Below are 11,958 nucleotides of genomic sequence, written 5' to 3' on the forward strand. Positions count from 1 at the left end.
AATATTGATATGTTGCTTCAAACCCCTACCTTGAACAACAATATTTGCAGATTCTTTCATATCTATTTGGCTGTTATACAAATCGATACTTGACGTTGATAATATAAATAATAAAAATATGAGAGTGGAATGAAAACAAAATCTTATGTACTTCGCATATGACATATGACAAAAACTAATCATAACGTTGACAACATCTTAACTCGTCTATCAAATCGAACTCGTACACATTTTAGAAATAAAATAATGTTACTGGGTGTTTGAGTTATTTTTTTTATCAAGTATACAAGGTTTAATATCGTTTTGTTGACTTATTAATAATAATAAACAAATAATTACTTTATGTTATAGTTTATTTAAACTCAATTTTTTTTCTTTTTGTGTTGATTGTGGAAATATCAATCATATATTTATATTACCAAAATAAAGACAATTTCAACAGATGTGTATTATTATTTACCACAGATAATTCGATGTAAAATGAACAAAATTCATCCGAAATGTTCAGTTAACTGTTAGGCTTGAACAAATAAATATACGTATTGATGTGATTATACTAGATGTATTGTATAATCGTGAGAACGCTAGAAGTATAATGAATTACTTGAAACAACAATATACGATTTAGTTTAATAGTTTAGTTCAAATTCGTTAGTCATATCTGCAACCAAGCAGATGTCGCAAAAATGATCTAGGTTATCTAGTTCGATTCCAGGAGCAATAACCGCTGACGTTTTCTGCACCAGCTTCAACAATGACAATAATTATTATCATCTTATTTATTAAAATATACTTCTAAACTCATATCTCAATTTTTCAATGTTCACCATCAAGTAACATCAAGTTGTTGTTGTTGTCTAACTACGGCTTTTAGATTATCGCTTTATATACACAAAAGCATATTATAGTCTGAAGTCTCTGGTTTTCCGTTAACAAATGAAAAAACTTTCTAAGAAATTGTATTTATAAAAACAATCACGAAAGCATGATGTAAACAGGTCATTATTATTAAAAATGTCTTTATGACATTTGTACGTCTCGATGCAATGTTGTGGTTCCTGGCAACGGGGCATTATCCATAAGTTTGATGTAGATACAATTACTTTGTCCCTGGTATATAGTTGTGATTCTCAAAATCTTTCGGCTGAAATATCCCTGAAAAGCAGCTGAAAAACATTGTTGGCACTCGCCAATCTTTAGCTTATATATTAGAACAGAGCCCGCTCCGCTGTCTATATCATTGGGTGATTTTGTAACAATAGTAGCGCCAGGGACACGATCCAGGCAAACGCCCGGATCCGGGAAGAGTTGAACTACAGTAAGAGGTACTAAGACGTATGGATGGAAGTGAACACACAACCTGGCTCCTGTACAACACGTCAGTCTCTCTTCCATCCTAACACAGTGTGCTTCGAAGTACATATATATATATATATATATATATATATATATATATATATATATATATATATATATATATATAAACAAAACCGAGGACAGTTGAAGATTTGTTTGTAAAATAGTTTCTCATGTTGGTATATTGTGCTTCTTCAACCATTTATCTTCGCTAGAAGAGGCCACATACTTTTAAAAAACCTTTTTAATATCATCTTGCATTTTGAAAATATTAAAGAAGCTGGGCCTTTCTGAAGGTTGAACCCAAATACCTTCCGTTTTTCTTTATTCGATAGTAAGTAAACAAACAGTAGCTACGTCGAGTCAATTTCTTATTTGGGAAACGATTGACGGAATATTGATTCAACATTAAAACCTAGCACAATTCGTGCTTTCAACACAGTAAATTTTCCAGTTCAAGCTTTTACTCAGCAAATTGACACGTAGGCGTAGTAGTGAAACTGTTTTGTAAATCTAACTGCCTGAAGCGCTCACTTTGTAGCTATATGGTAGAATTCTGTTGACCAGTTGGTATTTTTCGTGTTCTTGTACCTTCTTCTGCTTCTATACGCTTCACGGATGGACTGTATTACTATATCATTCACGTGGTTATAATTTTGACGTCTCATTTCATTGGAGAGTAATAGTGAAGAAAGTTTTAACTGCACACAAGAAGATGTTTATGATTCGGCAACTTCAGCGACTATGAATCTTCTCCCATCACTAATAATAATACTACACTCCTTTTAATTAGACACAAAACGGATTTTCTTGAACGAATATCAAGAAATAAAATTGTGACAGTTCAAAGCAGAAAAGAATTGACATAAGAAAGAAAGTGTTCACAGTGCACTATTTTGAAAAAAACAATATTATTATAATTGCCTGAAAAGATGAACCGCTTCGGTACTTTTTGTCATGCTTTTTGACGGATTCAGAAATTACATCCTTTATGAATGAAAAAAAAACGTGAATGTTATAACGGATGTAGAAAAAACATGATTACAAAAAATGAAATATCTTCTCGCGACATTTATTTTTTATTTCTACTGTATATAGACCAATTACATTTATCGGTGGGTTGTGTCATTGTGTATGTGATAAAATAGAAAAAACGGAGTTTTTCCTTATTTAAAACATCATGCTAAGCGATTGATAATTCACGCAATTGTCACTGAGATTAATTCTCAATTTGAACAAAGTTTCCAAGTAAATTTCTTCACCAAAAGGTTGAGATTTACAGAAAAGAAAATAAAAAATTAGCAGATACAAAATATGTTTTTATAACATTCAGTCTAAAAATACAGTTTGTCCATACTCAATTTTTATCACATCACTTATTTTTTCGGCTACCATTGCACATGGAATAGTCGAATGTCCTACTATAGGTTCAGGGAAAATACTGGAATCGACAACCCTCAGATTTTGTATTCCGTAAACTTTCAAATTTGAATCTATGACTGCCCCTTTCGTTGGATCGGTACCCATAGCACATGTACCTGTCATGTGCAGTCCATTTCTACTACCTTGTTTTAAATAGCATTGCCAGTAATCTTTCGAATGGTATTGGTAAGCTGCACATGCCGGAGGACGCTCATCCGAAAACTTGAACTTGTACCGCTTATACGGTTTAGTTTCCACGAGCTTAAATATGTATTGTAAACTGAAGTATAATCCGTCTATATCCTCGTTATTGGTGTCGGAAAGTAAATTAGGGTCTATTAATGGGTACTCGTAGGGATTATTGCTTTTTAATCGGAGTGAACCTGTTGATTTCGAGCCAAAATACGATAATACAAATGAAATATTCGTGTTTTTAACAGTTTGAACTTCCGACTGCATTGTCGCCGATAGGTTTTGACCAATATAGGAAAATATTTCAAAATCTGGTATGTTACTGATATTCCTATTTATTTGAAAAAAGCCCAGAATTTGAGAACGAGTAGCAGCTGTTAGATCACCGTAACCTTGTAAGTATTGTACTAATTTTACAGGAAAAGGCGTCTCTCGCAATTTAACATCAGTAGAAAATGGTATTGTTACAATAGCATGATCTTTATATCGACTTCCTACTTCTAAATTTTGAATTACATCAATGCCTAAAGACTCTAAATGATTTTTTGGTCCTATTCCCGAAAGCATGAGAATTTGAGGACTGGCTACAGTTCCGCCTGATAATAGGACCTCCTTTGAGGCTTTCGCTCGATAAATTCTCCCATTTTTAGTAAATAAAACACTTTCTGCTATTTTGGTCACGTTATTAATCTCAATTTTTATGACATAACTCTTTGTAGTAACTTCCAAACTAGACCTTCCAAGAAAAGGACTTATAAACACGTTTCCAAAATCTTCTCTATTACCAAATTTGATGAATTGTTGAATGATAGAAGAGCCGATCATACTAGGTCCGTTGTAATCAACTGTGGAATAACCTAGTTCCTTGTTTGCTTCAAAAAATGGTTTAGCAAATTTTTCATTGTACATCGCATTTTGAACACTCAATAAACCAACTTGCCCGTGATACGAAATATTTATTGGTAGTTCTGGTTCGTTCCAATGAAAATATTCAGTTTTTTTGAAGTATTGCAGTAAATTATCATAGTTCCAAGATGGATCATCAATCACTTTAGCTAAATTATTGTATTGTTCGCGTGGACCACGACAATAGACGTATCCATTTATTAAAGTTCCACCTCCTACTCCTTTACCACAATCTATGGAACAGGATTTGTTTGGATTGCCTGCAATAAATAGAAACGACCATTATTACTAAACTAAGCATTTGATGGCAAGATATTCAGTGAAAAAATTGTACATTATTTTTCCCAAATGAGTTTTTAAATGTAAAATAGCTTTGATAGTTCAATGACTCGGGAATGCGGCTTAAATCCTAAGGATTTAATTTAATTTATTTTTGGCGTCAATCTTGGTTTTTAAGATTGATTCAAATTTGATTTGAATAATAAATTAATAAGTAATTGCTGATAGTAACACAGTTAAAAAAGTATATTGTAAACATGTAGGAACAAAAAGAAGGTAGATATGATGATTTTATCAAATGTTGGTCTAATGAGTGAAAAATTAGTTAAAAAGTGAATTAACATAGAAATACCTTAAAGTGTGGACGTTTTAAACTTATTCCATTGTTTTAAAACTCACTATATACATCAAACGTCCACACTTTATGACATTACTAAATTTATTTACTATTTTTTCACATATGACAACCATTTTTTAATAATTTCAGCTTTATCGCATTGTGTGTTATTATCCATGACATTGAATTTCAACTTTCCTCAATAGAGTTGAATTTTCCAGCTAGTTATTAGAAAGTAATAGTTCCTATAAGAATAATTTTCCTTTTCACTTCCGTAGCTATATGCTCACAATATACTTCTCCAAGTTTGTTATCAGTATCTATTTTATTCAATTCATTCTTGTACCAAGATTCACGCGAAAAGTATTATCATTCATTAAATTCATTTTTTTCAAGAATAAATATTAACAAGCAAAGTCAATTCAAACTCTTGTTGCAATCGCGCCTTGAACTGTTTGTAAATTATTATTTTCCTGTTTATGAAATAAAAATGTTTACTTCATAACATTCCCAAACTAATTTTTTATTATGTTATAATTATTTATTATATAGCCGTTAAAGATAAGGATTTAATAATAGTGCAATAAATTAGTGCAACCTGTTTAATACAAGGGTTACTACTTAAGTTTTGAGATATTGCAACATTGGATGTAAATATGACATTTCCAGCATAAATTTTTAAAGGTGACCGTACTAATAACGTCATACGAGTACTAATTGAGTTATTCACAGATATTTGAAAAATGGGATTAAATCGTGAAAATTTCCTATGACTTTCGACGTAAATTAAAGCAACAACATTGTACCGATCAACTCGCTTTGACTTTTGGTGTCAAAAAGATTTATTCATGTTGGATACCTCAAAGTTTGACAATCTCTCAAAAAAAGCTCGTGTCGATTGATGCAAATAAATGCTGACAAAATTCAATGGCGGTTCATCGACGTCTATAAGGTTGTGACAGGCGACAATTCATCGCTCTATGCATATGAGGCCGAAACTATACAATAATCGACTTTATGAGTCTTTTAAGATGAACCAAATCCATCAAAAGTTGTTTGCGCACAAAGTACTTCGAAGCAAATGGTTACGTTACGGAATAACGGAACATGTCTCCATCGTTCCATCAGAGCACTGTAGAGCGGTCAATTCTGAATGATACAACAGGATTTTTTTGCCAGAAGTGCTCAAATATTCAGGGAAACCAATCCTAGAAGACGGATCATCTGCCGTACATTCTTTATTGGGCACCCACTGATTTCTTCTTTTTCCCGCAGATCAAAAATAAATTACAAGGTAAACGTTTTTCTACACCTGAAGAAGCGGTTAATGTGTTCAAATCACATGATTTGGAGGCACTTCAATCATAATGGAAAAAATGCCTCGACAATTGGTTTTAAAGAACAATAAAGTCATATCCAATTATAAGTATTTGTTTCTATTAGTATATCACAAAACTCATGTAGCAACCTTCTTAGAACATTATATTTGAAATCAAATTCTCACGATTTAACTTCACAATATAAGCACGAGATGTGTTAATAGGTACGAGAAACGAAAATACGAATCGAGAGCGGTATATATAAATTAGTATTTAAAATATGATTTGGTTATTTAAATATATTAGAGGTAAAAAGTGAGTTTAAATTTATATCATCACGATAAACTGTGATTAGATAAATATAAAACAATTGTTTCTCACCAAGACAAGAGTTTTTTTGAGGAACAGATGTATAGGCCCAATTATATTTAGATTTGGCATGGTAGTTGTAATAAGCAGGAATGTTTATCAAGCCTCCATCAGAGAAATCACCAGCTTCTATTAAAAGAATTTTCCATGATGTTATTTCTGATAACCTATTTGCTAGTACTGTGCCACTTGATCCCGCGCCAATGATTACAAAATCGTAAGTACCATAATCTGAAAAAAAAACTCTAGAAGAATTACAACTTACCATATCAAATGCTGACCCCAAATGTAACTTACTTACTGTAAGTAAAGTAACTTAATATTTATTTTTATGGTTGGTAAAATTGTTTACTAAAATTTTCACCTAAGAACGTTTAAGCAGTGACCTGTATATTAATGACGGATGTCTAATTTTGAAAAAAGTATAATTGTCTGTGTCGTACCACCGAATTTGCTAATATCAACAACATGTTTAGGAAATTTTCCATGCTAGTAATTTGAAAAGAAACATTTTTCTGAGAAATTATTGGTCAAAAAGAGAATAATTTTTATGTATATAATTTCTGTAGGCTTGTGGCAATAAAACATCAAAATGTACTCTTCTAAATATGCATTCCAAGCTCAAAAAACAACCCTCAAAATAGCAATGTTATTTTGAAGTTTTTTTTTAAATCTGATACATTTAATATTTCTAAAAAAAACAGTACACTTTGGTATTTCATCACAAAATCTCACAACGAGTATTAAAAAGAACTTTTCATATCAGTTATATAAAAATCAAATTCCAATGATGGAAGAACGGGAGTACAGAAAGAACATATCGACGGTCGATGCGATATATAATACGTCAAGCCCACATTTGTATGTTTTGTTGACCTCAACAAAGACTCTGATAGAATACGATTGAGGAACGCATTAAAAATTCTAGATAACAATATAAATAATGAATATCTAGTAACAAGAATTAAAATCAGATCGGGACGGGGATAAAAGTACAAATTATGACCGGGATACGACAAGTTGGGATACTTTGTCGCTTAAGTCAACGCAAGCTACAGACTAAAGAATCGATCATTATAAATTATTTAATATGCTGCTGATGAAGCACTCGCAGAGATTGAAGTTGACCTACTGGGCCTACTATATAGAATGAAGACAATAGATGAATATAATAATATAAGAATCTTAACTAAAAAGATCAAATCAATGGTCATAGCCAAAGTTCCTATTAGATGTAAAGTGGCTTTCGACAACAACATAATATCTATACAGCAAAAAATGAAATTCAATCACCTCAAAGTAGCAACTTTAAGAGCTGTATTTAATAGAAGAAACACGAACTCGATCGATAAACGCATCAAGGGTCAGCGGATATTTGAGAGAGAGAAAAAGAGGGAGAAACGAGAGCTGAAACTTAACTACAGAATAATGAAGACGATTGAGGTTAAAACGTTAAGAACAATTAAGGGAGTCAGTTTCGGAGATAGTATAAGAAATCAAGATATTAAAAAAGAACTAGGAATTCAGGTTGTAATGATTGAAGATGAGGGTCCTCCAATCAGTGGAAATTTAATAAAACTATATCTTCAAAATCACTGGTATATTTTTAACTTACGCATTCAATAACAAGTAATACTTAATTCTTATCTATTAATCTACTCGAATTACACGTTTTTGATTTATCATGGCTTCCAATTAACCTTATTAGTCTATAACGATTTTTTTTTTGATTCAAGAACCGTCACAAGGATATGGTGAGATGGGCTAAAGAACGTAAACCAGGTACGAGAAATCATCTAGATAGAAGATCAGAAAACAGATGGACAGAAAACTAGAAATCAAACATATGGAGACCACTAGGCAGACCAAGAAAGCGTCTCAACGAAAACTCAAGGGGAGGTAAAATATTCGGAATTAAACAGGGAACGTTCCCATTGAACTGAAAAGAAACAGAAGATAGTTATTGATGGGCCTTATTGATGCGGCTTTTTGCCTCTATTCAAACATAATAGGTGAAAGTTACATCTAACACCACTGAAACGAAAAAATAACCAATATAGCGGATTGCAAAATGCGTACCTGCTCGGAAAAAAAGGCAAAAATGATTTCATTTGAAATATGTTTTGTTTCTCGGTTAGGCAGAAAACTTTTCATTTGATATTAGCTCGTCATCCACGTTAATTCTGCTCAAAATTTCTAAGCGAATTACCTGGAAAAAATCACAGAGGTGAAGATATCAGCGGGTATTTAGGTATCCCCCAGGGACAGGAATCTGTAAGAAACGGTCAAGCATGCAAATCCAACGTAATATGTTAATTCGGCTACTATCAAAAGCAGACAAATTCAGAAATTATTTGAGTATAAGGTTTCATTACCGAACAAACTGCAATACTAACAAAAATTCGACAAGGTGACAGTCTATTCTTGTTCAATTTAATTATGGATAAAATAATAAATAGCGTAAAATAAGTTTCTGGTGGATACAAGATGAGACGAAAATCAATGAAGTTATTATGCTACGCAGACGATGCAATCTTGATAGCTAAGAACGAAGATGACCTACAGTGTTTGCAATATAAGTTGCAAACAACAGCCGAAAACCTGCAAATATCTGTAGAAAAAACAGAATCATTGGTAATAGCAAAAGAGCCTACAAGATGTAAACTAGCTGTGAACGACAACAACAATACACCAGTGTATTGAATGTACATACTTAGGAGTCGAGGTCACAAACGCTAAAAACTTACAATCAGAAGTAGAAGAAGAAGTACGTACCCAATAAGGCGTCAAGAATCTCCGGCTATCTGTGAGACCTCACATGGAAAAACAAATATATGTCCACCGATAGTAAAGTCTGCATACACAAAACAATCGACATTTACTCAAATTTGCAGAGGAAACTCGAGCGGACACAAAAAGAACGAAGATGAGGGTAGGAAAAATGAAAACATTGAAAAATATTAAAGGAGGTCAAATAAGAAGCAAAGCTATAAGAGAAGTTCCGAAAATTCGGGATATAGTTTATACGATTCACGAGATCGAGACGAAGTTATTAGAGAGACTACGTAGAGAGAATGACGGCATCGATAGGATTAAATGGGCGAAGGATGAAAAACCACTTTCAAGGAGACCTCAGGGCTAACCTCCAAAGAGATTGCACGAAAGCTGGACATCTACTTCTCAAGAAGCTAAATAGTGGATGAAACAATACTAAGTATTAAGGAAAGAAAAGAAGAAGAAGGTTTCGTTGCATAAATAGACTCGAATGGTTTTGTAAGTAAGACTACTCATATATGACAGGAGTGACTTCCGCTCCATAAAGTTTAACATAAAACATGGCAAGATTATTTACATGTAGAAATTTCAATACAAACTTTGTACTTGCTGACCTTTGAAGTACGATCATTTTTATTTTCGTTAACAAATAATTCGTCAATTTTTATAATAACAATTCTCACATTGTTTCCCAATTATTTATATAATTATTTATATTCATTATTAGAACACACCACAAAACCAAAATACATCAAAATCAAAGCTGTTTTATTCATTTATTTGGAATCTTACAAAACCATTTGCGTGTCATAGATTTATGTGCAAAAACCTATAAATAAGTTTCCAAAAATTAAATTAAATTAATTATTCTTACTGTATATAACATTATCAGTAGGTTGGTACATGCGTGCATCTGTGGGTAATACGTAGTTAGTGGCTTCTCGAACACTATTGTTGATCAAATTAATGTAATAATTCAAAGTGCCTGTTTCGTCTTCATAAATTTTTGTCGTTGCAACAAAAAGATATGACGAAAACAATAAAAATAGCTTCAAGTATTCCATGCTGGCTCTATATCTTGTGATTTCCATCATCGTCAAATATTTATATATATAAATATTTATATATATATATATATATATATATATATATATATATATATATATATATATATATATATATATGTATATAGTCAAGGATATATGAAAATTGCATTATAAAGAGTGATATGTGGGTCCTCATACATTATTAAAAAAAACTTTTAAGGAATAATTATTTTATCGTAAGGCATCTGAACATATTTCATTTCATAATTTTATAATTAACATTTAAATCAGAAAAGAGAAAATGTGAACTAAAAAAATATTTTAAGTCACCATGATAAGGTAAAGACACTACAATTGTTCAAAAAATGTCAATTCCATATTCGCCTGATGCCATGGGAGATTCATGATTAATAATATACATTGATAGAAGTTCACATCCCGTCAACCTGCTCCCAGTCGCTAAAAAAACATTTCGAGTTTTTTGCTGTGCAAATAGCTAAGACTGTGTACTATTAATATTTATTCAGGAAATTTTGATAACGCATTATCGAACCCAGGGCCGGATTAAGATTTATAAGGCCCGGGGCTAAAACAATGAGGAAGGAATTTGAAAACCCGGAAAAATTCACAAAATAATATCAATACGTTAGATTTGTGGTATCAACATATCAAAAAATACAGAATGATTTCCAAATGATGGAGCCCTCTTGGACCTGGGACCCGGGGCTATAGCTTCATCCGGCCCTGATCGAACCATTACTTAAAAAACAGACGTTGTTCGAAATATCCAAAGTAGTTTTCATTTACGTGAGACATTTCTGATTTTTTTTTGTTTTTTTGAATTTATATTTTATATTGAAATAGTTGCTTGATGCATTTTAAAGTTGTTAATATGTAGTATTAATGTAGTATATATACATAGTAAGTTTTCGGAAAAGTTTTAGCATAACGTAACATGGAAGTATGAAAGGAGAGTGTTAGCACTTGAAACGTAGAGAGAAGCCTGAAGTATGATTAACTTATGGTAGAATATAACAGGGCGTATTACGAGTAGTCTTGATCAAGTGTATGTATAGATGACATATTATAATAACACATTTAACGAGTTTTCAAGTTAAAAATAGTTAAGTCTTAATGAGTTTCAGTAATAGTGTAATAATTAATGAAGCAAATCCTAGCAGGTATGAAGCGCGTGCACAGCACATGGGTGGCCAAACTAAGGGTCGGTCACATTTAATTATAACAATCAGCTATTTTTTGAAAGAAGAAAAATGAAACGTTAGTGCTCAGTTGTGTTGTTCATGGCAGAGCCGGCAATGCAGCATAAAAAATTGAAATTTCTATATAAAAAAAACTAAGGGCCATATTTTTGACACAAGTATGTTTGGTTCTTGTGTGCGGCGCGGCGGCTTATCTATATAGTCTTTAGGATGTCAGTTGGAACGGCGACAAAAAGGAAAGGAGGTACCAGCGGCGAAACCTTTTTAAAAAACGTGCTGACTATAGACTATATTACATATATCACAGTCAGCACACGGCTCGCAGGTAATGGTCAAAAGAATAAAAGAAACTTTATTTTAGTGGTTTTCTTTATAGATAAGAAATATATTGTTTCGACAAATTTAAAGGGATGCGGCATCGGAATTTTTTTTGCTACTTCACCACCACTATATATAGAACATTTTCATTTCAAAATGTTCATTTAATTTCGAATCAACATACAATAAGACTGGACATAAATACAAGCAAGTGTAAGTTAATATTGGAAATTAGTGACAAGGTGTTGCTGTTGAGTATCGTTTAAATCAGAACTGTAGTAAGTACCAAAGCTCTTAGCTAGATTTATGAATAAATGAAATGTTGTACAGGGTGTTTTCTAATTAGATAAAAAATGGGCATATTTTTAAACTAATTTTGTCGCGATGATTCGTTTTGAAAATAAGTACAGAATGTTTGT

At 32.2% G+C, this 11,958-nt stretch overlaps 1 protein-coding gene across 1 annotated transcript; it reads right to left on the reverse strand.

The window, feature by feature from the left end:
* Nucleotides 1–2,685: 2,685 nt before the first annotated feature.
* On the reverse strand, nucleotides 2,686–10,049 carry LOC130444450 (glucose dehydrogenase [FAD, quinone]-like). The gene is made up of 3 exons (XM_056779574.1): nucleotides 9,830–10,049; nucleotides 6,193–6,411; nucleotides 2,686–4,136 (listed from the first exon to the last, which is right to left on the reverse strand). Exons 1-3 carry the CDS (start codon nucleotides 10,047–10,049, stop codon nucleotides 2,686–2,688), a joined length of 1,890 nt encoding a protein of 629 aa, XP_056635552.1.
* Between the last annotated feature and the right edge of the window lie 1,909 nt (nucleotides 10,050–11,958).

Source organism: Diorhabda sublineata, chromosome 5 (assembly GCF_026230105.1).
Source record: "Diorhabda sublineata isolate icDioSubl1.1 chromosome 5, icDioSubl1.1, whole genome shotgun sequence".
Classification (NCBI taxonomy): domain Eukaryota; kingdom Metazoa; phylum Arthropoda; class Insecta; order Coleoptera; family Chrysomelidae; genus Diorhabda; species Diorhabda sublineata.

Bases quoted from the DNA above. Each gene is read 5' to 3' on its own strand.
- LOC130444450 (XM_056779574.1), bottom strand. From the start codon at position 10,049: ATGATGGAAATCACAAGATATAGAGCCAGCATGGAATACTTGAAGCTA. The intron at 6,412-9,829 runs GTAAGAATAATT...TTTTTTTTTCAG, and splicing joins TACTGATAATGTTATATACA to ATTATGGTACTTACGATTTT. The intron at 4,137-6,192 runs GTGAGAAACAAT...TATTTATTGCAG, and splicing joins TCAAAAAAACTCTTGTCTTG to GCAATCCAAACAAATCCTGT.